We start from the raw sequence: 25775 nt of genomic DNA, 5'->3' as shown, positions 1-25775 counted from the left end.
AAACAATGGAGGAAAATGTATCCTATAACATGGAAATAGCTAGACAAAAAAAATATATATATTACCTGACTCGCTTTCAAAGATGGCTAAAAATGCACACATTTTGAGCTCTTGTAGGATGCAACCACTCCTTCATTGTTTACTAGAAATTAGTTATAATTGGGATAATAAATAACTAACTAGCAAAGAATATGAACAAATCTGCACAGGTGGCTACATGCAGTTCTCGCTTTGATCTCAAAACAAGCGCATCTCCTCATGACCGCTCATGCTGTAATCACAGTCCAGTTCAAAATGAATGGATGGCATATATATGTATGGCAATGGTCTATTTGCAAATAGGCCTACTGCAGCTCTGATTGGTTATACCGCACTGGTCTGTGGAGAGTATAGGCCTGAGTCATGCCTACAACAAAATCTCTGTTTTGGTATGTTACATTGAAAGTAGCTAATATTGCTTTGATTCGATCACAATTCCCACAGTAGAGTGTAACTTTGACAGTGTTAACTAAAGTTGAAAACTCTAGAAAGTTGAGTGCGCTAGCTGATATTTCTTTTGACTGGCAGTCAGAGGGGAGCTGTGCTCTGTGAAACCTTGCAGCTTAGAGGGAACATTGCATGTAGGATAGATAATAAACAGAGTAGCAGCAGCGTATGTGAAGTGTGTGTGTGTGTGTGTTGGAGTGTCAGTGTAGTATGTGTGTGGGTAGAGTCCAGTGAGTGTGCATTGAGCCGGTGCAAGAGTCAATCAATTCAAATAGTCAGGGTAGCCATTTGATTAACTGTTCAGCAGTCTTCTTTTTTTAATTTCACCTTTTATTTAACAAGGTAGGCCAGTTGATAACAAGTTCTCATTTACAACTGCGACCCGGTCAAGATAAAGCAAAGCAGTGCGACACAAACAACACAGTTACACATGGGATAAACAAACATACAGTCACTAACACAATAGAAAAATGTATATACAGTGTGTGCAAATGTAGTGAGATTAGGGAGGTAAGGCAATAAATAGGCCATAGTGGCGAAATAATTACAATTTAGCAATTAAACACGGGAGTGATAGAGGTGCAAAGAAGCAAAAAAATAAATAACAGTATGGGGATGAGGTAGTTGGGTGGGCTATTTACAGATGGGCTGTGCACAGGTGCAATGATCGGTAAGCTGCTCTGACAGCTGATGCTTAAAGTTAGTGAGGGAGATATAAGTCTCTAGCTTCAGTGATTTTTGCAATTCGTTCCAGTCATTGGCAGCAGACCCAGCCACGTTTCATAAAAATGCCCTTGCTGATGGAAGGAGGTTTTCACTCAAAATGTCACGATACATGCCTCCATTCATTCTTTCCTTTACACGGATCAGTCGTCCTGGTCCCTTTGCAGAAAAACAGCCCCAAAGCATCATGTTTCCACCCCCATGCTTCACAGTAGGTATGGTGTTCTTTGGATGCAACTCAGCATTCTTTGTCCTCCAAACATAACGAGTTGAGTTTTTACCAAAAAGTTCTATTTTGGTTTCATCCGACCATATGACATTCTCCCAATCTTCTTCTGGATCATCCAAATGCTCTCTAGCAAACTTCAGACGGGCCTGGACATGTACTGGCTTAAGCAGGGGGACACGTCTGGCACTGCAGGATTTGTGTCCCTGGCGGCGTAGTGTGTTACTGATGGTAGGCTTTGTTACTTTGGTCCCAGCTCTCTGCAGGTCATTCACTCGGTCCCCCCGTGTGGTTCTGGGATTTTTGCTCACCGTTCTTGTGATCATTTTGACCCCACGGGGTGAGATCTTGCGTGGAGCCCCAGATCGAGGGAGATTATCAGTGGTCTTGTATGTCTTCCATTTCCTAATAATTGCTCCCACAGTTGATTTCTTCAAACCAAGCTGCTTACCTATTGCAGATTCAGTCTTCCCAGCCTGGTGCAGGTCTACAATTTTGTTTCTGGTATCCTTTGACAGCTCTTTGGTCTTAGCCATAGTGGAGTTTGGAGTGTGACTGTTTGAGGTTGTGGACGGGTGTCTTATGCTGATAACAAGTTCAAACAGGTGCCATTAATACAGGTAACCAGTGGAGGACAGAGGAGTCTCTTAAAGAAGAAGTTACAGGTCTGTGAGAGCCAGAAATCTTGCTTGTTTGTAGGTGACCAAATACTTATTTTCCACCATCATTTGCAAATAATTTCATAAAAAAATCCTACAATGTGATTTTCTGGATTTATTTTCTAATTTTGTCTGTCATAGTTGAAGTGTACCTGTGATGAAAATTACAGGCCTCTCATCTTTTTAAGTGGGAGATCTTGCACAATTGGTGGCTGACTAAATACTTTTTTGCCCCACTGTACATCCAATTTGCTGAGTAGAGTATTTTGTTAATGACATCGCCGAAGTCAAGGATCGGTAAGATAGTCAGTTTTACGAGGGTATGTTTGGCAGCATGAGTGAGGGATGCTTTGTTGCGAAATAAGAAACCAATTCTAGATTTAGTTTTGGATTGGAGATGCTTAATGTGAGTCTGGAGGGAGAGTTTACAGTCTAACCAAACGACACCTTGATATTTGTAGTTGTCCACAAATTCTAAGTCAGAACCGTCCAGAGTAGTGATGCTAGATGGGCGGGCGGGTACGGGCAGCTATCAGTTGAAGAGCATGCATTTAGTTTTACTTGCATTTAAGAGCAGTTGGAGGCCACGGAAGGAGTGTTGTATGGCATTGAAGCTCGTCTGGAGGTTTGTTAACACATTGTCCAAAGAAGGGCCAGAAGTATACAGAATGGTGTCGTCTGCTTAGAGGTGGATCAGAGAATCACCAGCAGCAAGAGCGACATTGATTTATACAGTCTCTCCCATAGAGACTGGCAGAGGTCCAGACAAACGCCCCTCCGATTTGACACACAACTCTATCTGAAAAGCAGTTGGTGAACCAGGCGAGGTAGTCATTTGAGAAACCAAGGCTGTTGAGTCTGCCGATGAGGATGTGGTGATTGACAGAGTCGAAAGCCTTGGCCAGGTGAATGAAGACGGCTGCACAGTATTGTCTTTTATCGATGGCAGTTGTGATATCATTTAGGACCTTGAGTATGCCTGAGGTGCACCCATGACCCACTCAGAAACCAGACTGCATAGCAGAGAAGGCACGGTGGGATTCGAAATGGTCGGTGATCTGTTTGTTGACTTTCAAAGACTTTAGAAAGGCAGGGTAGGATAGATATAGGTCTATAACAAATTGGGTCTAGAGTGTCTCCCCCTTTTTATTTTATTTACCTTTATTTATTTATTTTGAAGAGGGGGATGACCGCGGCAGCTTTCCAATCTTTAGGGATCTCATACAATACAAAAGAGAGGTTTAACAGGCTCGTACTAGGGGTTGCAACAATGGTGGCCGGTATATATTTAGAAAGAGAGGGTCCAGATTGTCTAGCCCAGCTGATTTGTAGGGGTCCAGATTTTGCAGCTCTTTCAGAACATCAGCTATCTGGATTTGGGTGAAGGAGAAATGGGGGAAGCTTGGGTAAGTTGCTGTGGAAGGTGCAGGGCTGTTGACCGGGGTAGGGGTAGCCAGGTGGAAAGCATGGCCAGCCGTAGAAAAAAGCTTATTGAAATTCTCGATTATTGTAGATTTATCGGTGGTGGCAGTGATTCCTAGCCTCAGTGCTCCAGCGTGCAGCTGGGAGGAGGTGCTCTTATTCTCCATGGACTTTAGAGTCCCAGAACTTTTTGGAGTTTGTGCTACAGGATGCACATTTCTGTTAGGAAAGCAAGGGCTAGCTTGTTCAAACTGCCTTTGTATATTGGTTAAAAACCTCCCTGAAAAGTTGCATGTCGCGGGGGCTATTTGATGCTAATGCAGCATGTCACAGGATGTTTTTGTGCTGGTCAAGGGCAGTCAAGTGTGGAGTGAACCAAGGGCTATATCTGTTCTTAGTTCTACATTTTCTGAATGGGGCATGCTTATTTAAGATGTTGTGGAAAGGACTTTTAAAGAATAACTACGCATCCTCTACTGACGGAATGAAGTCAATAACCTTCCAGGATACCCGGGCCAGGTTCATTAGAAAGGTTTGCTCGCTGAAGTGTTTTAGGGAGCGTTTGACAGTGATGACGGGTGCTCGTTTGACCGCGGACCCATTACGGACGCAGGCAATGACGCAGTGATCGCTGAGATCCTGGTTGAAGCCAGCAGAGGTGTATTTAGATGTCAGGATGATATCCAAGAGGGTGCCCATGTTTACAGATTTAGGATTGTACCTGGTAGGTTCCTTGATAACCTACCAGGTACAGGTTCCAGGGTTTTAAACATATCCCAGTTTAGGTCACCTAACAGTACAAACTCTGAAGATAAATGGGGGGCAATTAATTCACATATGGTGTCCAGGGCACAGCTGGGGGCTGAGGGGGGTCTATAACAGGCGGCAACAATGAGAGACTTATTTCTGAAAAGGTGGGTTTTTAAAAGTAGAAGCTCGAACTGTTTGGACACAGACCTGGATAGCATGACAGAACTCTACTCTATCTCTGCAGTAGATTGCAACTCCACCCCCTTTGGCAGTTCTATCTTGGCAGAAAATGTTGTAGTTGGGGATGGAAATTTCAGAATTTTTGGTGGCCTTCCTATGCCAGGATTTAGACATGGCTAGGACATCAGGGTTGGCGGAGTGTGCTAAAGCAGTGAATAAAACAAACTTAGGGAGGAGGCTTCTGATGTTAACATGCATGAAACCAAGGCTTTTACGGTTACAGAAGTCAACAAAAGATAGCGTCTGGGGAATAGAAGTGGTGATGGGGGCTACAGGGCCTGGGCTAAACTCTACATCACTAGAGGAACAGAGGAGTAGGATAAGGGTATGGCTAAAGGCTATAAGAACTGGTCGTCTAGTGTGTTGGGGACAGGGAATAAGAGGAGCAGATTTCTGGGGTGGTAGAGTAGATTCAGGGCATAATGTACAGACAATGTTATGGTAGGTTGTGAGTACAGTGGAGGTAAACCTAGGCGTTGAGTGACAATGAGAGAGGTTTCGTCTCTGGAGGCACCAGTTAAGCCAGGTGAGGTCTCCGAATGTGTGTGGGACAGGACAAAAGAGCTATCTAAGGCATGTTGAGTGGGACTGAGGGCTCTACAGTGAAATAAAACAGTAAGAACTAGCCAAGACAGCAGTAGACAAGGCATATTGACATTAGAGAGAGGTGTAAAGCAAACACTGGTGTTTATCAGAAGAGCTAAGACAACAACGAGTAAATAGCGATGAATGAACAGAGCGTGCTAGTTAGGTACATGCAGGACCTGAGTTCGAGGCTGGGGCCGACAGGTAAACAAAATGAGGTACCGTGTTGTTGAAACAGTCCAGGGGGCATCATCTGTGTAGCCGAGTGATCATAGGGTCAAAAGAGCAGCAATAGTTGAGTCCGGGTGCCATTTGGTCGTCACTACTACGCTAGACAAGCAGGGGACACAGCGTTCAGAAAAGCTAGCGGGCCAGGGCTAGTAGACGGTTCTTCGGCGACATCGTAACAGAATAGCCTGTTGAGACCCCCTTGGACAGTTACGTCGGCGGTGCTGTGTCCATGTCGGCAGTAAAAGGGTCCAGGCCAATTGGCCAAATAGGTATTGTAGCCCAAGAATTGGCTGAAGGATCTCTTCGGATATCCTGGGAGATGGGCCGAGCTCGAGGCTAGCTTCAGACTAACTGGTGCTTGCTTCGCGACAGAGACATTAGCCAGGAGTAGCCACTCGGATAGCAGCTAGCTAGCTGTGATGATCCGGTGTAAAGGTTCAGAGCTTGCGGTAGGAATCCGGAGATGTGGAAGAGAAAGCAGTCTGATATGCTCTGGGTTGATATCGCGCTGTGCAGACTGTCAGGAATTGACCGGGCTGAGGCTGGCTGATGTCTGAGGTAACGGTGATGACCGCTAGCAGTGGCTAACTGACTACTAGCTAGAAGCTAGTTAGCTGGCTAGCTTCTGATGGGGGTTCCAGTTCTAAAATAGTGTAAAATAGCAGGTCCATACCACATTGGGTGAGACGGGTTGCAGTAGATGGAAATTGAGATAAAAAATATATACGAAGAAAACAATATATACATGGAATGGGACAAGACAAACATCTGACTGACACGCCATCTTGGAAAAAAATGTATACCCCCTTATGGCTTGGGTGTATACGCTGTTCAGGAGCCTTTTTGTCCCACACTGGCTTGCCATGTAGGAGCAGAGAGAACACTCTATGATTTGGATGGCTGGAATCTTTGACAATTTTCTCTGACGCTGACTGGTATAGAGGTCTGGGATGGCAGCGAGCTCGACCACAGTGATATACTGGGCCATACGCACTACCCTCTGTAGCACCTTATGGTCGGATGCCAGGCAGTTGCCATACCAAGCTGTGATGCAGACAGTCAAAATCTGTAGAACATTGGTGCAGCTGTAGAACATTCTGAGGATCTGAGGGCTCCCTCACTATGAGGGAGCCGTCTGCTATCTCTACACTGCAGTCTCACTGTGGATGGGTGAAACTAGAAGCCGGTGAGGAATGCATCTTTTGAATGCAAGAGTAGATAGTTAGCTGTAGCCAGAGCTATGTTTTTAGAGAGTTGGGCCAATGCGGTGTCCAATGCGGACACTAAAACTTATAACGGCAGCCATGTTAGCTCCCCATTAACATTACATGGGAACAGTGACGATTTTAGCATGTAAATATTGGGGCAAACTAAGAAATGACAGCAAAGCTACAACACACGGTTATGGCCTACATAAAGCTGTCCCAATAGCAGAGCTTTCATTTCAGCACCATGGAGTGATTCCTTACCACAGCTACACCTGGCTATCAGCAGAGCCTTGTCTGGTAGCGAAACCGTTCATTCAGCCTCATTTACTGCCTTTTTAAAAAATATGGATGACTTGCTTAAACTAATGTGGTTTCTACTGACAATTGAGATGTACATATTATGGAATAAGGGAACGACGAGCGGATAAGAGGCCATCCGTAATTTTGATGAAGACATTGAGCGAGCTAGGACGGATGTAGTCAATCTAACTATTTGTTCAGCACTTTTGAAACGTACAGCGGCAGGATTCAGAACTTGGGCCGTTCTTACAGTTTTCTCCCTCTACACCAAGTTAGAACCGTAGGATAAATAACGGGGGCATATAAGCAGACAATATTTGATGATGACATTTCTCTAATACAGGCTATAGGCTACATGTGCACCACCAAGTCAGAACAGTAGGTTAAGTTATAAAGGGGAAGGGACCAAACTATTATAATTTATGCTGCAGCATACAATACTTATTTTTTTAATGTTTTTTTTTTACCCCCTTTTCTCCCCAATTTTGTGGTATCCAATTGTTAGTAGTTACTATCTTGTCTCATTGCTACAACTCCCATATTGGCTCGGGAGAGACGAAGGTCGAAAGCCATGCGTCCTCCGAAACACAACCCAACCAGAAGCCAGCCGCACCAATGTGTCGGAGGAAACACTGTGCACCTGGCGATCTGGTTAGTGCGCACTGCGGCCCGGCCCGCCACAGGAGTCTGGTGCGCGATGAGACAAGGATATCCCTACCAGACAAACCCTCCCTAACCCGGACGATGCTAGGCCAATCGTGCGTCTCCCCACGGACCTCCCGGTCACGGCCGGCGGCGACAGAGCCTGGGCGCGAACCCAGAGCCTCTGGTGGCACAGCTAGCACTGCAATGCAGTGCCCTAGACCACTGTGCCGCCCGGGAGTCCCCCCATTTTTGGACTCACTTGAATTGCAAGGTGGTCCTTCTTGTGGGCAAATTTTGCCATCAATGTCTGGCATTCTCTGGATTTATGCTGCTTTCAAGTCAACTAGGAACTTGTGAATGTTTATCTTTTTAAGCTTGGAAAAGAGACCCTTAAACCCAGACTTGGACCACACACCCACTCCACTGAATAGCAGGCTAGTGATTGCTATCCAACTCTTGTAGTTAGCCTCTGATTCCTTCCAAACCACTCATTGTTGAATTTTCGATTGCCAACTTGTTGTGTAATGTTTGTATCCAATGGTTGATAAGCACCGATACGTTTTCTCTATAATTTCACTTCATATGGGTTGAAAAGGATTGAAAAGGATTTGCCAGTAGATTGTCGACTTGGTTCATCATGATGACTGCTTGCTAACTAACATTTTAAAAGTATGACGTTGAAATGATCAATCCAATCAAATCTACAGTAGATATAATGTGATTTGACATCATTTTATCTGTGCCCAATGACCTTCTTGGATGGGCACTTCTAATGTAAATCTATGGCAGCACCCAAGGGGCTTGAATTTTTGAGCTCTCCCTGTAGATTTTGCGGTGACGTAGTGTCCCCATGCCTGACAGAACACTGAGTGAATCACGGCGCAACTATAGAGAACATTACCAATCCCTACGCTCTGTTTTTTTCCCCCAATGGCTGCCCCACCACCACAGAAAGCACTGAGCTAGGCTGAAACACTTGCATTTTGGAGCTGCCTTACTCAAGAAAGCAAAGCAAAGACCATGTTTGTATGGATCTTTTATTAACTCCCACAAAACTGTTTTTTTTTTCTCAGTGAATCCTACTGGGGAACTTCTAAAATGATTACACTGGACAGGCTAAAGGGTTATGTGAAACAGGGTAACTCAAAATCAAAGGTTTAGACTAGGGCGAAACTCTCTCTCTTCCTCTGTTATTTTTTTCTCTCTCTCTCTCTCTCTGAAACACACACACACACACACACACACACACACACACACACACACACACACACACACACACACACACACACACACACACACACACACACACACACACACACACACACACACACACACACACACACACACACACACACAGCTTGTGAGTATCCAAAAACTCAAAGGAGTTTGATGATTTGGAGACCAGAGGAGGCTGGTGGATAGAATGGTGTCAAACACAAGGAAAACCAGAGCGACTTACAGGAACAATTAGGGTTTAGTGCTTTGCTCAAGAGCACATATACAAATTTTGTAACCTTGCCTCTGGGATTCGAACCAGACTACCTGCTGCCCATATCATAGCAGTGAGTTGAAGTTCAGGGCACTGAGGAAAGAAGCGCACAGGACCATGCTGCTGAGGTCACACTGATGGGGTAAAGGGGAACTTTACAGTCGGTAGGCTTGGCTTTAGGCAGTGTCTCGGTATTAAAGACTAGGCTCTCTATTTCTCAGCAAACAGCTGTCAACACCTCGTTAGTCTAACTCCACCAAACTGTGTTTTTTAGCAGTTAGAGTAAGATCAGTAAATTATCATAAATCCATAAGTTAAAGTAGTATATCTACTATCTATGTTGGGGGAAATAGGCAGGGAAGTGGAAGTTTGTTTCTGCTCACTGGGAATAAATCTAGCTTGAAAGAGAGGCGCACTGTTTTTCAAAACAGTCAATAAGAATATAATGAAAAATCTGTTTATCTGAATTATTTCACAACCGATCATCATACTTTACAGCTATGTTTCACAGATGACTGCATGCATGTGGCGAGAAAAACTCGATAAAACAAACAATAAAAACGCAAATGCTATCATTTTAACGGGCATAACCGCACGGCTTCAAGTTTTGTTGGTTTTTCTCCAAAGTGACTCCAAAGCTGCGGACGCCGTTTGAAAGTAGAAAACAGAATAAATGTGATTTACGCAGCACCTACACATAAACTAATTCCAAATGAGGCCGATGTTTAGGTCGAATCGTAAAGGAGCTCCCGTTCTGACCTGTCAGCGTGTTCCTTGACCACCCATAAAAGTCCAAGTGTGTCGGAGATGACCTTGGATGGCCTGGGGCCAGGGGCTGCGCGACAGGGGCATGGAAGTCTTACCATATTGTTGTCAGAGTAGATAATCAGCAGAGCACATGAAAGGAATACATTCCAGGTTTTATGGGCCAAGGCGGGCTGCTGAAGCCGTTGCTCGGGAGTGAATTCATGTACCCCATTGCAAGGATTAATAACACCAGGCTCATTAGTGCATCCCAACTACTGAGACCCCTGGCGGGAGGCATGATGGGAAAATAACCAACTTCATCGCGCGCCATCCTGACCACGCTCTCCTCCGCAAATCATCATCCTCTCTTGAACATTTTTATTGTAAAGAATTTATCTGACAATTCTATCATGGAAGGTCCCTCAGTATATTTCCCACTGTGTAGCAAGAACAAACATGGAATCAAAGGGATGGTTTTTACGCAAGTCAAATCTTATGTTACCACACTTGCTGTCTTTGAAACAGACAGATTCCACACATTTTATTTGGTTACATATTGCTTTCTTCAACGGCTATCAAATGGCATTTGGTATTGCTTCTGCTTTCTCTTATCTCATTTTGCGCTTCAATTGCGGAAATAGCAATAGGAATGAAGGATGTGGTTCATAGGACCTTGATTACAGGTCAATTCTGCAACATTTTTTTGTCATGCCCATATTCTTAATTTCCTTAACGACATAAAAAAAGAAGAGAAGCCACACCACTAAATTGTGTCAAATGTCAAATGTATTCATGCTTGATGTGTATGTCATTCCAGGTACTCCACTCTGGCGGAGCAAATCATGTAATAGAAGTTTCTCCCTTCTCCATCTTCTGCCAGCCAGTAACTGTGGTTACCAAGGGAGTTCTCCACTATACATGCAGCACATTGTACGTAATCCAATGTATAAATTGAAGCTACATAAAAACAGCAACCCATGAGTGCACAAAATCAGAGTATTGTTACTTATTAACGTTCCACAGATAAGCCTCAGTGTATCTCAGGAGGCTGCTTCTGTATTTGTACTCTCTGTGTGTGTATGGATGGAGGGGTGGATTTATTGTTGCATCCTGAATCTGGGGGGAAGTGTTTAGCCTAGGCTGAGGCTCAATACTTGGATATGGGAAGGAGGTTTTTAGGGGGCTATGATAATCCACTGTGTTAAGATAAACCTTCAGTCCTTCAGTACCTACACTGCTTACAGAGAGATAGGATTGAAAGGCACACAGACTGTATTTGATTCCAAGGCACTCCAACATGATTTTTGGATTACTGCACGATGGGAAGAGTCACCATCGGGCCTTCTCCTGGGACAGGGACACAATATGGAAGACGGGCCCTCACGGGCCCAGCAAGTGTCAGGCTCGGTGTGCACTTTATGTCTGACTTTCCAACCACTCCTACAACTAGGACAAATCTTTCAAAGTACATTAAGATTAGATAAACCGTGTTTTCTAAGCTTGAAGTACATACTGTAGTTTTGGACTGGAGTGTCCCATTCTTTTTGAATGGCCTATGTCAAGGCAACAGTCCTGTTCTTCATTTGCACCCTCTGGCAAGTTTAGTGTAAAATATTAGTCCTGCTGACAATTGTAACTTTATTTATGGACTATGGTGATATTTCTGTAATTGCATGTATCTTGTGAGACATGTCAATGTTTACCATTACATGTTGACACACAGAACATATTGAGGCTAGCCTGTGGATACAAATGACCACTGCATGGTTTTGGCACATGTCACCAACTGGTATCTTCTCTTAGTGAATCATGGGTAAAACATGTGAGCTTGTGAAATCCAAGATGGGTGCCAGTCCTTTGGCCTCCGTCTCACCCTCATCCCCATTTGAACATCAACCTTTGTTGACCCACTTCTCCACATCCATCCCATCCCATACCAGAGGAATCGACATGAGGGGCCAAGCAAAATGACAGGTGCTAAAAGTTTGACACCATTGGCTGGATATGTGTTCTGTGGAACGTGAGGCGTAAGGAGTGGGGAGGAGGAGGGAGGGATAGAAGGATGGTAGAGTTGTATCGACTTGGCATCAAGCCTTGGAAGAGAACACACCCTTGACAGGCACACTCTCTTGGCCCGGGGTGGGGGGGGGTACTCTATCTCACAAGCACTATTACAGCCGAACAAGGTGGGCTTTTATCACATTGCTAATCCTGACTCAGAAACTGCATTTCGTACCCTCTTTATGATGGTTAAATCAGTGAGTCAGAAGTGAGAATGTAGCATCGAGAGAAACACAGAGGAAAGCCCAAACTGACTCACTATACTAGTGGGAGGATGGCTATGTAGACATGTTTAATGGTTTAAGGGTGACCCTGCGGTGAAACCTTGCCATTGCCCAGGGATCTCTAGTACCTCTCTGGGGGCCTGCACTTACAATGTTGGACTTGTCTTTCCCTTGCACTTCTCTTTCTGTCAATCTCAGTAAATGTCTAGCTAATATATTTATATGACTTAACTTACTTGCAGAAATATTCTTGGCTCTCAGTACATTTTTCTCAGACATCAATCAAATAATGAACAAATCAATCGTTCCTTGAATATTCCGTTGTGAAGGAATTCATCCAGTGACAAATGCAATGAGGGACCACAGAATGGAATTGTATTAAAACATTCCCTGTAATTTGGCAGCTGCGTGTTTTAGATGTATTGGAGCAGGCCACACACACATGCACCGCACACTCACATATGCACACACACATGCACCGCACACTCACATATGCACACACACAGAGAGACCTGTGTGCAAAGGACCCCTTCAATATTGAACACGGGCGCAGGCCCTGCGTCTCTGTATTTACATGTAAATGGCCTACAACAATCTGGGTCCCTCCTGTACTGTAGGATCCCTCCAAAAGGCTGGTGGATGGATGGGTGGCGACTAGTCAGATGGAGAGACCACATCAGATGGGCTTGCATGGCTCTGGAGCCAAAGCTGCAATGGGAGAGCCTGGCAGTCAGGGTAACAGCAGGGACTCCCACATACATTGTGGCGGCCCATAAGTGGTTCAGTCTAACTGGAGAGCAGCACAGTGTCAAGTACAAAAGCAAAGAACCCTATGTCAGAATGAAGATAATTTTTTTTTTATAGAAAATTAGCTGACATGCTCCCCAAAGCAAGCAAAGTCCAACAAAGTGAAAAGTCAGAGAAGTATGCATACACTGGGCACACACTGGTTGAATCAACCATTATGTCAATGAAATGACGTTGAACCAACGTGGAACAGATGTTGAATTGACAGTGGGGAGTGACTTTGTTTAATCCTTTTTTAACCCGGCAGGTTAAGAATTGACAGAAATTGGACGGAAAGTTTGGTCATAGTACAACCCATTGGCAGCAACTGTAAATGACTGCCTCCACCACAGCCGTACGAAGAGGTATGAAGACAAACTCCCTCAGGTTGGACTTGAGTGACAAGAAACACTGAACAGAAACTATCATGAGTCTCCAAGTAACACGGGGAAGGGAAAGCAGTCTATCTGTTCCTTTGGATCGTCTGTCGAGTGTTTGTCGTGTTTGTCGTGTTTGTCATGTTTGTCATGTTTGTCATGTTTGTCATGTTTGTCATGTTTGTCGTGTGCTTCTGTGCTAAGCAGGTTAGATATGGTGGAGGTCTAGACACATCGATCGAACATTCTGTCGGTCAGGGACGGGGAAGCTTGCTTTCGAAGATCATCTCATTGCTTTGGACCTTGCTAGAACAGAACAGATGGGACCAGTTGGCCCCCCAAACCCGGCACTAATGCTCTGGGTTCTGTTTCAAAAATCTGTTGTATAGGCAACGAACGACTGGTTTCCCCCCCCCGCAACAAATGCTTGCATGTTATTAGTCACTCATGCACATAGACATCCACATACAATATTAAGTTGCCAGATAATGTGCAACTAACTCACCAATGTATAGAATAAGAAGGTTGAGAGGCCAATTCCAGTGTACAGCCCACTTAGGACATGAACATTTAGTTTCTGGTGAAAAAGCAGACAACGGGCTATGTCTTGAATATCCAATGAATTTCCATCGAACAATGAGTATAGAATATACAAAAAACACGAGAACTACTAAGTGAAACTCCCACTTGGACTGGTAGACAAGCATCCTCTTTCCTTACCAGCTCAGTAAGAAAAGTGACACGCAGGGGATCCCCTATGAAAAGGGAAGCAACACGACTCTTTCCAATCACACACAAAAAAAAGTCTGATAAAAGCAGCAGACATCCCAACATAATATATGCAGGTAGTCCTGATTTGAAGAGAGCTACCCCCCTCCAGCCTAGTGGTTCGCACGTTGGGCCAGTAACCGAAAGGTTGCTAGATCGAATCCCCGAGCTGACAAGGTAAAAAAAATCTGCCGTTCTGCCCCTGAACAAGGCAGTTAACCCGTTGTTCCTAGGCCGTCATTGTAACTAAGAATTTGTTCTTAACTGACTCGCCTAGTTAAATAATGGTTCAATAATAAAAAATAAACTAAGTTCCATACCAGCAAGAGCAGCGATCACACCTTCAGCGAGTCGGCTGTTGAAAGGGGAGCCCCCGGGCTGAGGCGGTGTGTTTGTGTGTTAGACACAGTGAGGTACATTTGCGTGGGAGGTGTTAGAGTTGAGACCCCTTCCTATACAGTCAAAAAGAACAATGTATGAAAGCAATAGTTGATCATGCCATTACCAATGTGCCCTTGATTCAGGCAATTCTGCTATGGTGTTTCGGTATTCTCATTGGGCTGTTATGGTGGTATTAGTCTAATGACCCTTACTGGGGTCCTCTGCAGTTGCTACATCCCATTTTGGACTTATTAATTCATGATATGTACCCATTTGATTCTTGAAGAATATAACTTAAATGCCCCATGAGCTTAGTTCAACTGTTGTGCCACAAAATACCATATAAGCTTGTTTGACTCAAATGTTTGTAAACAAAGTAAATGTAAACAAACCGGATATAGCCTCAAAACATGGTTAAAACTTTAATGTTGATATCATGAATGGTCAGTCCTTGCATCCATAGCTTTTTTCTATGCATTTGAGACTGGTTACGTATCTCCAGCCTCATCCCAGTATGTTCTGTTGTTGTTTCAACTGCTGGTTGTTGTTTTAATCAACAGCAACACTCAGCTTGGTTGGTTTGGTATGTCCTTATATTTGATATATTTAAAGAGCTGTGGTCTGTATTCTAGTTTTTTTTGCAGTATCAGGCCACGTAGAAGTTGTTTAGGACAAGTCTTTTGACTTTTGAGGTTCTTGTTGCTCACAAGACTTGGGGGTGGTGGTGAGAATTGTGGGTAACCAGGTACGCCTCTGATCCCCATCTAGTCTATGTGTGTGTGTGTGTGGGTGGGCTTGAGGTGAAGTGAGTCAGTGTGTATGTGTGGGTGGAAGAGTGAGTGGGTGGATGAGCCGCTCCAAGATTGCCTACTTTCGCTTTCTCACTCTTTGTCTTTCACTCTCCTCTCTCCTGACACAATATTGTGTACAATCATATGTACTAGCCAATCATCCCCTGTTCATAGTGATTTATTCAGTGAGGATCTCTTTCAACCTGACAACATATCCTGAGCCGGTTTCTACCCATCACTGTCCATTCTGATCTTGGCAGGGTCTGCATGGCTTGAGGGTCAGTGCAAGGGTAAGGCATGGCTAGCCGATCACTGCCAGTGCCAGGTACGTTCCGCTCTGTGCTCTTTGTGTTCTGTGGCATGCCTAAAATGGGTCTCTGCCTCCCCACTATGCTCCGGCCTGCCAGTGCCTGTGAGTGTAGCCGTGGTTCCCATAGCAGGAAGAGGAGTCTGTGACCCTGCTCCTGCCTACAGCCTGCTGGCCAACCTCCCTGCCGAGACCAGAAGGCCTGCTCCTGAGCTCTGCCAGCTCTGCCAGCTCTGCCACAGTCTGTGGCACTGATGTCATAATGGCAGGAGCCTGTAGGCGGCCGCTATTGGTGAGTTCTATTAACACCGGATTCCCAAGTTCCATCAGCTGGTTGTGTAATATTTTTGGGGGTTTGTTTTTGTGGTGGGCCAAATAATTTTTAGGTCGAAAACAAGATGTTCTTCAACATGCTGTTAATTAATGCACATGTACACTTGGTAATGTGCAGATGTTGTTGTGAAGGTCTTTGGAAGGATTTTGACCACAACCAGGTATTGAGTTTTAGATGACCATTTTGATACGGGTGCTCTCCCCACGTCTATGTTTATGGTTCAATCCTGTCTCCTGTAAAGAGCAGCAGCAGGGGCGAACCATCACATTTGGTGCCCAGCGTGGGGGCGGTTGGTAAGCTGTCATGCTCCAACTATCCCATGGAGCTTTTCTTCTGTCTTTTCAGTTAAATTTTGACTAACCTCATTTGCATCTGCTAATTAGATCCTGTTAGCATAATTCATACACATGACACCCTTTTGAAGCTAATGAATAGATACATCTCCAGACAACTCGCAAAGAGTATAATGAGGTTCAAGTTACTCATAAATACATGTTTCTGAAGGGCGCAATCTACAAGAGAAAATTCGATGCACACATTTTGTAGCCTCCCTGATAACCAACAGGGAGAGTCTGAAACTTGCTAACCAGACAACATTAGCAACGTGTAGTGGACATGAGTCAGTCATGATCATGTGACGAGGCAGCCCCGCCTGCGAACTTCAAAACCAACGTGTAGCGGACATGAGTCGGTCATGATCATGTGACGAGGTAGCCCCGCCTGCGAACTTCAAAACCAACGTGTAGCGGACATGAGTCGGTCATGATCATGTGACGAGGTAGCCCCTCCTGCGAACTTCAAAACCAACGTGTAGCGGACATGAGTCGGTCATGATCATGTGACGAGGTAGCCCCTCCTGCGAACTTCAAAACCAACGTGTAGCGGACATGAGTCGGTCATAGTCACGTGAGGAGGTAGCCCCACCTGCGAACTTCAAAACCAGTGCCTGCCTACCCTTGGCTCAAAATGACATTTCGTCTTGGTCTAATGGTCTACTGCGTTGGTTGCCTCCATGGGAAACCTGTATCCCACGTGTTTCAAATGCACCAAACTTTAACCGGAGTGGCTGCGATTCTGGATTTTCTGGAAAAGATCTATCTTTTGTTACCTAGCTGCTGCCCACTCCCCTGCCTACATACCTTCTGCTCAGTTCTCCACTGCTGCTTCGATCGGTGATGAAAGCCTTTGTATGGTCTAGCCTACACACTTCATGTCGTACACAAAGGACATGGTCAACATGTTCCAACTATTGCATTCCATGCCTCAGTAGACTAATAAGCATGAACGTGATTTCATGTTATTTTCTCCAGGAGGGGCGTTAGGATACATGCAACAGTGATACACGCAGTCTAATTAGCGATTTATTGTTCTTTTTCATTATCACTGCAAACATTGGCTAAGCAGGAGGCAGTCAAAGTAGTCTTGTTCTTTTTCGGCAACTCTGCGTAGGGGCTACGATACGGCAGCAACTACAAAGATTAGCCTACATCATTATACGCAACGCAGATGTTTTTTGCTCCAATGCAATGTGTAGGGACTGTGTCCTGCTTGTGCAACTGCAATATCAGTTACAACAGACAGAGAAGGTTGAAGCCTTCATAATGGGCTTGAATGTTCGTTAAAAATCACCACAGAGTTTTTATTTCAGCTGCAATGTATCCATAAAATAGAGTGACGTTACAGACGACCACAGATGGTATAACTGGTTCATAAAGTCTCAATCAAGAATCTGAGAAACACTACCATTCACTTCAAGTCAAAATAAGCTATAAGCAAATATGTTCGCAACACATGTGTGTGTGTGTGTGTGTACAGTACCAGTCAAAAGTTTGGACACACCTACTCATTAAAGAGTTGTTTATTTTTACTATTTTCTCTCAACCATCTTCATGAGGTAGTCACCTGGAATGCTTTTCCAACAGTCTTCAAGGAGTTCCAACATATGCTGAGCACTTGTTGGCTACTTTTCCTTCACTCTGTGGTCCAACTCATCCCAAACCATCTCAATTGTGTTGAGGTCGAGTGATTGTGCAGGCCAGGTCATCTGATGCAGCACTCCATCACTCTCCCTGATCAAATAGCCCTTACACAGCCTGGAGGTGTGTTTTGGGTCACTGTCCTGTAGAAAACCAAATGACTGTGCCACAAAGCGCAAACCAGATGGGATGGCATATCGCTGCAGAGTGCTGTGGTAGCCATGCTGGTTAAGTGTGCCTTGAATTCAAAATAAATCACAGACAGTGTCCTCAGCAAAGTGTCCACCACACCATCACACCTCGTCCTCCATGCTTTACGGTGAGAACCACACATGCGGAGATCATCCGTTCACCCACTTTGCGTCTCACAAAGACACGGCGGTTGGAACCAAAAATCTCAAATTTGGACTATTCAGACCAAAGAACAGATTTCCACCGGTCTAATGTCCATTGCTCGTGTTTCTTGGCCCAAGTAAGTTTCTTCTTATTGGGGTCCTTTAGTAGTGGTTTCTTTGCAGCAATTCGAACACGAAGGCCTGATTGACACAGTCTCCGCTGAACAGTTGATGTTGAGATGTGTCTGTTACTTGAACTCTGTGAAGCATTTATTTGGGCTGCAATCTGAGGCTGGTAACTAATGAACTTATCCTCTGTAGCAGAAGTACCTCTCGGTCTTCCTTTCCTGAGAGCCAGTTTCATCACAGAGCTTGATGGTTTTTGCGACTGCACTTGAATAATTATTTTTATTTTCTGCATTGACTGACCTTCATGTTTTAAAGTAATGATGGACTGTCATTTCTCTTTACTTATTTGAGCTGTTCTTGCCATAATATGGACTTGGTATTTTACCAAATAGGGCTACCTTGTCACAACACAACTGATTGGCTCAAATGCATTAAGAAGTAAAGAAATTCCACAAATGAACTTTTAACAAGGCACACCTGTTAATTAAAATGCATTCCAGGTGACTACCTCATGAAGCTGGTTGTGAGGATGCTGAGTGTGCAAAGCTGTCATCAAGACAAAGGGTGGCTATTTGAATAATCTGTTTAACACTTTTCTGGCTACTACATGAGTCCATATGTGTTATTTCATAGTTTTGATGTCTTCACTATTATTCTACAATGTAGAAAATAGTACAAATAAAGAATTGAGTAGGTGTGTCCAAACTTTTTGTCATGCCCTGAACTTTTTCACCTGTCCTTGTGCTTGTCTCCACCCCCCTCCAGGTGTCGCCCATCTTCCCCGTTATCTCCTGGGAACTTATACCTGTGATCTTTGTTTGTCTGTTGCCATTTTGTCTTCTTTGTCAAGTCCACCAGTGGTTTGTCTCTGCTCCTGCGTTTTCCTAGTTCTCGCTTTTTCTTGCCCTCCTGGTTTTGACCCTTGCCTGTTCTGACTCTGAGCCTGCTGGCCTGATCCTGAGCCTGCCTGCCGTCCTGTACCTTCCTCCTACTCTGGATTACCGACCTCTGCCTGACCTGAGTCAGCCTGTCTTCCTCTACTTTTGCCCCACTACTCTGGATTATCGACCCCTGCCTGCCTTGACCTGTCGTTTGCCTACCCCCGTTGCTGTAATAAACATTGTTGCGTCAACACAGTCTACATTTGGTTCTTACCTGAAACGTGATACTTTTGACTGGTACTGTGTGTGTGTGTGTGTGTGTCTATATATATATATATATATATATATATATATATATATATATATATATATATATACACACAGTATATCAATATTCATGTATTGTGAATATATTAGCTTATAGCTTATTTTGACTTGAAGTGAATGGTAGTGTTTCTCAGATTCTTGATTGAGTCTTTATGAACCAGTTATACCATCTGTGGTCGTCTGTAACGTCACTCTATTTTATGGATACATTACAGCTGAAATAAAAACTCTGTGGTGATTTTTAACGAACATTCAAGCCCATTATGAAGGCTTCAACCTTCTCTGTCTGTTGTACCTGATATTTCAGTTGCACAAGCAGGACACAGTCCCTACACATTGCATTGGAGCAAAAACCATCTGCGTTTTGTATAATGGTGTAGGCTAATCTTTGTAGTTGCTGCCATATCGTAGCCCCTACGCAGATTTGCCGAAAAAAAAACACGACTACTTTGACTGTCTCCTGCTTAGCCAATGTTTGCAGTGACGATGAAAAATAACAATAAATCGCTAATTAGACTGCATGTCTGTGACTTGCTTGTGTTTTATATGTTGCCTGGATAGCTGCATGTAACACCCCACTTCAGTTTTGCATTGGGGCAAAAGACTATCTGTGTGTTTGTACGAACATAAAGAAAAACCATGGAATGAGTAGGTGTTTCCACATGACTGGTACTGTGTGTACATATATGTTTAAATATGCATAAGTAGGCATGTGTATGATTCACAATATATTTCAGCGATAAGGCCAGAGGGAGTGTGGTGTATGGCCAATATACCATGGCTAAGGGCTGTTCTAAGGTACAAAGTGAACGTGACACCAGTAGGGAGCCAGCCGTGTGTGTGCTCGTGCATACTTTTATGTATGCACATTTACAGTATGTAGTATGTGTGTCTTCCCGTCTGGTCTCTCCAACCAGTTGATCTTTCACATTTCGCATGGGCAGGAGGGACAGGAGGCTGCCAGGGTGCAGCCGGAGCCTGGGTATAGTACGCTAGCAGTGCCCGGCATTCATTAGCACCTCCCAAGCTGTCTGCACTTTCACCAAACGCTCTCTAACATGCACTCACTGGCTTCCCGCTCCCTCCCGTCACCCTGCTCAAAGGCCTTCACCACGCGTTGGCTTCCCTTAGCCGCAGCTGAGGCCTCCATCTTGGCTTGCTCCAAGTCAACTTTGGTGGAGTTCACCCACCGACACTCAGAAGGCAGTACTTCATTGAAGTCCTCAGTAGTCGTAGTCATGCGCTGGTCAACTTTCGCTCGCTAAGATCGATCAGTGCCCACTTGATAGTGACGCTGATGTGGCTTGCCTCATGATCCCTTTATTTCATTGTTGACTTGGTCGACTCTACAGTGCTCACTTCAATCAGCGTCTGTGGAATCCGCCATCAGACCATCACAACAACCAAACTCCCGCTCGTCCCCTACTACCGTCCATCGAATCTCCCAGCAGAGCAGACCTATAATCGTTCCTTCAGGTATCCATATCATGGCACCTCTCACTGTCACCCTTGACTGGTCAGAGCGGACTGTGAGCTGATCAACACTAGCAGGTACTTACGAACTGCACCGTGGAAACTCCGCCAAGAAAGAGGCCTGTGAAGGAAGGTGATTCACCCTCAGAGTGAGAAATAGCCCCACCCCTCCCGCCCCCAACGGTAGTTTATGTCCAGCACTCAGGCGACCGGGTCACTTGTTTTTTTTTTACACTTTACACCATCATACGACTTAATGGCACGAGGGAGAGAGGGGTGGAGGGATGGGGAGGAGAGGGAGATGTGAGCAGTGACCTGAGGTCTGAGTCTGTGAACTCTGATGCCGCAGGAGGCGAGATGGCACACTCCGGGCTGATGAGTGAGGTGTCTCTCTTTCTTTCACCCCCTCCCTCAACCCCCCCCGTCTCTCTCTCTCTGTCTCTCTCTGCCTCTGTCTCTCTCCTTCTGCCTTTCCTCGCAGGATCAACAGGCAGGGAATACCTCAGAGAGCTGAGACCAGGGTGCAAAGAACACAGCGGGAGGGGTGTTTACCATAGTTCTGCCAGCCGGCTCCCTTAATAGCAGGATTATGCCTGTGCCACACAGTATCAGTGTAGGCTAGTCCTGTTTTTCACAGTGTCTTTTTTGGGGGCTGACACACTGTCCTCTCACTGTTACCAGAGTAGTATATGTTATTACTGCAGCAGAATGGAATGCCTAATGCTGTGAGATAGAAATTGCGGCATTTAGCATTTTCGCAAACACCGTTTGGTTGGTTTGAGGGGTCTGTTTGGGTTCTTGTTTGAAGGGTATGTTTACATTCTGATTTGAAGGGTATATTTCAGTTACCAGTGCTTATAAACTAAGTACTGGGAAGTATATGAGACAAAGAAGTAGAAAAACAGATATCCAGTAGTATGTCTTGGAGCTATCTGAGCAATGTCTGCTAAACCAGTCTCATCTCTGCAGAAGCTGATAGCCTCCACAGTAGATCTGCTAGCCTGCAGGCTAACGTAAATGCTAATGGCTTTGAAGGCTAATCCGGACTGAAGGCTTGTGCCACGATCGCATGGTGCTCATCTAAGCCGAAGCATGTTCTGACTGTCCATCCCTGAGCACTTGCGTCCCCTTCAAATCCACTCAAACAGATAGGGCACACTGACAGCCACTTGGTTGGAATATAGTTTCAGGCCAATTAGCTCAACAGCAGACAAACCTCAAAAAACAGCAAGCTGTTCCGTCACATTCTGCCGAACAAGGGGGTAATGGTATTTGATAGGGAATGTATTTCGATGCTAACCCACGTCGTGTTCAATATAATCATGATAGATAGGGAAGGAGGGCCTGGAGTCTCGGGGCCAATTAACGCCTCTGAATGCGTCTCGCTAGCTCATCATGCAGAGCCTCTGTCTGTGTTAGCATATGTAATGATCTGGAATTAAAACACTCCATACTATCGTAAAGGAAAATGATTTATTTTTATTTGATTTATTTTTTTGGAGTATGTTTGATCATCTGTGTGATATACATGTTTCAGTGTATAACCCTTTACACCAGGAATCATACATTCAATTCAGCCGCGGGCTGATCTTTTCTTGAGCGGATGGATGGAGGGCCGGCACATAATTACAAATCGTTTGTAGACCGCAAATTGACCGCAAGAAGCCCAAACAGACATAATATTTGACTGAAACATAATCATTTCAAACCTTGCGTACATTTGTATACGATCACGTGTCTCTCTACTATGTGAGTGAACACATGGGAACACATTTCCAAAATTAAAAATGCCTCGTGCTTTTTTTGTTGTCCATCAATGTAAAAGTGGTCAACTAAAACCACCCTTGCAGGCCTGTTGGAGAACCCTGCTTTACACTCTAAATGAAGAATAAATGAGCATTTTCAATGAATAGGAATCCCGTCTGTAAAATAAATGTATACATAGAGGTTTAACTGCCGTCATGTACTGATGCATAAAATACACAATTCAAAGCTATTATTATGCTCATTAACACATTCCTTCAGTTAAAATGCACCCACAAATGAAGACAAACACCGAGATATTTATAACTGACAGTGTCTTGTTGCTGATGATGGTATGTGTAGGTATTACATTTGGTATAGTGCTTAGTATTTATAATTTTAAATATGAAGGAGAGTTCCTTAACGATGGTATAAGGTCTTTGAACGTTTTTATTATAAAAACAGTGGATTATTTAGAAATTTCTGTCTGCATTGTCTCTCAGTCCACAATTTCAAGGTATCCAGATCAATGGATATTTAATATTGGCACAGGTGGAATTACGGAACTCTCCAATATTTTCACATTATAAGTGGTTTTGCTTATAGCCCCATTTTTTTTTTTTTTGATTTGTTTCAAATCTAAGTTGTATTCCAAATGTTCAGATAGTGAGACAAAGGTGTTTATCAGCGCTGTTGCTTTTGGATCAGCGTTGTAGCGAACATCCTCTGAGGCAGAACTGCAAAGAGGCCACCGCTGACTCCAACTAATTTTAGGAGCTGCCACGCGTATGGGACAGCCTGCTGGGTCCAACATGGGCCTTCACCATGCCACGAAATAAACTAATGGTGGGCGAAAAAGAGAAAATTGATAAAGCCAGCACCCACGCCAGTTTTGTTTTCCAAGTGAACAATACCAGCATTGCTTAGCAGGGGCTCTGGCATGCCTGAAGGTGGTTCATTGTTTGTGAAAAAATCAACAACTTAGAAAATAGATTTGGACTTTTTTGGCTTCGGGTTTCAATGCGGGGTACACTTTGATAAGACTTTTAGCAGTTCACAATAGTTCAAAGAGCAAAATAACATAAGTTTGTGCAGTAAAAACTTTTTTTTTTAAATAGTCTGAGATATCCAATTTAGATTTTGATATTCAACTACAAGAAATGGAAGGTAAGTAAGAGACACCGTGGGCAGTCAGAGAGAAAGAGAAGAGAGCAAGTTGAGGACAATACAGGGGCCCCTGCTGGAGGGCAGAGAAAGCCTGGATCCACCCTATTTATCGAGGTTCTGAAGAAGCCAGTACTCCATTCCACTTGACCCTGGATGGATGTAAAGTAAATCATCACTGGCCCCGACGCCGTGCCCTCCAGCTACAACACGTCAGTCCCCTTTGTCCTTCAGGCTCACCATGAGCTGTTTGGGCAGATGCTAAATGCAAAGGGCACATACCCCGAGTCTCCCGACCCACCTCCTCAACCCTCCTCCTCTCCAACTCCCCCCCTGGCCTTTGTCTGTCTTAATTGAGCTCCCAACTCCATTTAATGGGCTGTTTAATACTTATTGAAACAGAGCTAGTGCTGCGGGTTAAATACATCTTAATGCACCACAGCTAATCCCTTCATTAAAAGAGTTGTACGGCTGGTTGAGCGCCGCAAGATTGCGTCCATTAATTAGGGGGTCTCTCTCTGCGCCCGTCAGGCCGCATGGAGGGGCGTTAGAGGGGCATAGCGGCGGGCTGTGAATGGTGGGAGAGGAGGAAAGTAGAAAGAGGGATGCAAGCTCAAATACAGCAGGGGAGAACAAGGAGTTGGGAGTTTCTTTAGGTAGAAAAGCTTGTCATTTGAACGATGTTGCTCTGTATGTATTTCTTCAGCACCATTTTATTCGTATGAGAATAATGTTGAAGGTGGATAATTGGGTGGAGTTCAAGGTGGAGAATTACTGACATCAAAATGAATTCGATGTGGAGGGAGATAGGAAGCGCCTCTCCTTTTTATTACAGGTTGTCCATTTTCTTTTGAAAGTACAGTATAATCCTATTTTACAAATAACAACAATATGTGTAATCTCTACAGCATTACATTTAAAATGAATTAAGAACATTATGGAATGCAGTATATTACAATTTTACAAATCACAACAATATGTGTAATTTATACAGCATTCTATTTGAAAATAATGAATAAGATTATGGAATCTTTATACAAAAGAGTGTCGAGAAGAATGTAAATTAATTGTAATAAATGTTGTAGTCATTGTCATAACATTATCGTAAGTAATGTGCGGGTATATAACAGGTGTACATTTCACTATTTGAAAAGATAACAAAACTGCAACGTTAGTTTGTAGTATCACTTGTCTTTACGGTATGAGGTAGGTGGAGTGTTGGCACTGAGCTGACAGTCCCCATGCTAATGTTCCTGACTCTGTACAGGGTGGGGAGCTGCTCCGTGGCACGACAGGCAGGCCCAGCGTTGTCTTGTCTGGGCTCAGAGCCATGCTGCATTGGCCAGGGCGCATTGTCACAACCTTCCTGTACTCTCCTTCTCCACTTCCCCCCTCCCATACCCCCCTTCCCTTTCACTTCACTATGGTGTTCTGAACAAGAAACAGGCCCCTTGTATTTACTCTTCCGTCCTCACATTTGAAGACAACTTTTGATGAGGAGCTTCCCTTGACGAAAAGACAGCTTTCGATGACCTGACCTCACGCTTGCAAACAAAATGTAGCTTGTGGTAGGTTTGACACATTTTACATTTCAGAACTAGTGCATTATAGTTTGTAATTATCCAAATCCAGTTTTGTGTTTATAGAATTACCCCATCTTCTCATCCTATGATGTGCAGTCAGTCTGCTGACCCAGGCTGTCGGTCTCTTGCTTAATGATGCCGGAGAACATCGAGGCCCTTGAGGACAAGTCTTCTTTTCTGGAGTCGGACAAGCAGATTGTGATCATCTTGAACACTCATCCCCCCTCCCCGCTGTTGCACTGCGCTTTAATTTCCTGACACTTTCAGAGCTTTTCTCGCTGTATATTTTATCACTTTCTCTTAAGACTTGTGCTCAGCTACGCCTCGGCTCCTCTTAATAAACACAGCCAAAAGACAAGATGACTGACTCGCTCTTAAGATTTTTTTCTTCTTCTTCTTCGCTCTTCCTCATTTGAACCGAGCA

General features: G+C 44.3%; 1 protein-coding gene across 1 annotated transcript in view; it reads right to left on the bottom strand.

The window, feature by feature from the left end:
• Positions 1–25448, bottom strand: part of LOC118398318 (eomesodermin-like) — a 36292-nt gene extending 10844 nt beyond the window's left edge. The window contains exon 1 of the mRNA XM_035793531.1: positions 25421–25448. Coding sequence (XP_035649424.1) covers positions 25421–25433 — 13 coding nt within the window. The 5' untranslated portion in view covers positions 25434–25448. The remainder of the gene's footprint in view (positions 1–25420) is intronic.
• Between the last annotated feature and the right edge of the window lie 327 nt (positions 25449–25775).

This window comes from Oncorhynchus keta, chromosome 19 (assembly GCF_023373465.1).
Source record: "Oncorhynchus keta strain PuntledgeMale-10-30-2019 chromosome 19, Oket_V2, whole genome shotgun sequence".
NCBI classification, from domain to species: domain Eukaryota; kingdom Metazoa; phylum Chordata; class Actinopteri; order Salmoniformes; family Salmonidae; genus Oncorhynchus; species Oncorhynchus keta.
This window is presented reverse-complemented; position numbering and strand designations above follow the sequence as displayed.